This window comes from Apaloderma vittatum, unplaced genomic scaffold (assembly GCF_000703405.1).
Source record: "Apaloderma vittatum isolate BGI_N311 unplaced genomic scaffold, ASM70340v1 scaffold14623, whole genome shotgun sequence".
In the NCBI taxonomy this organism is placed as follows: domain Eukaryota; kingdom Metazoa; phylum Chordata; class Aves; order Trogoniformes; family Trogonidae; genus Apaloderma; species Apaloderma vittatum.
The window spans coordinates 159,915-160,327 of NW_009707701.1; the positions used below are offsets into that span (position 1 = coordinate 159,915).

Sequence of the window (413 nt, forward strand, 5' to 3'; positions counted from 1 at the left end):
ACAGGTTTAAGCTTCAAAGTCCACCAGCCGCTTCTCACCCAGCCCCTCGTCCCATCCAAGGGAAAGGGGACGGGGGAGGAAATAACAAACCAAACAAAGGGGGGGGAACCAACAAAATAAACCCCTCTAGATATTCACTGATATCTATGCAATGGCTCTGGGAATGAGATCTGCAGACGGTGGCAGCCTGCGTACCGCAGCAGCAGGCAGCCTTAGGAGGAAGGTGCAGAGGTGGGCTTCTCCTCCCGGGACACAGGGATGGGCCTCTCGCTGTGGCCGGCGTCCATGTTGGAGGGGACCTTGGGGCCCGAGAAGGTCAGCATGCCATCGTTGGACAGGGAGCAGGTGATGGCAGCCTGGTCAACGTTGGCAGGCAGGCGGTACCGGCGGGGGGAGACCGTCGGGGGGGGGGG

General features: G+C 60.8%; 1 protein-coding gene across 1 annotated transcript in view; it reads right to left on the bottom strand.

The window, feature by feature from the left end:
• Positions 1 to 212: 212 nt before the first annotated feature.
• LOC104271597 (alpha-crystallin A chain) overlaps positions 213 to 413 on the bottom strand; it is a 2,631-nt gene continuing 2,430 nt past the window's right edge. Inside the window, exon 3 of the mRNA XM_009866313.1 lies at positions 213 to 390. Coding sequence (XP_009864615.1) covers positions 213 to 390 — 178 coding nt within the window. The remainder of the gene's footprint in view (positions 391 to 413) is intronic.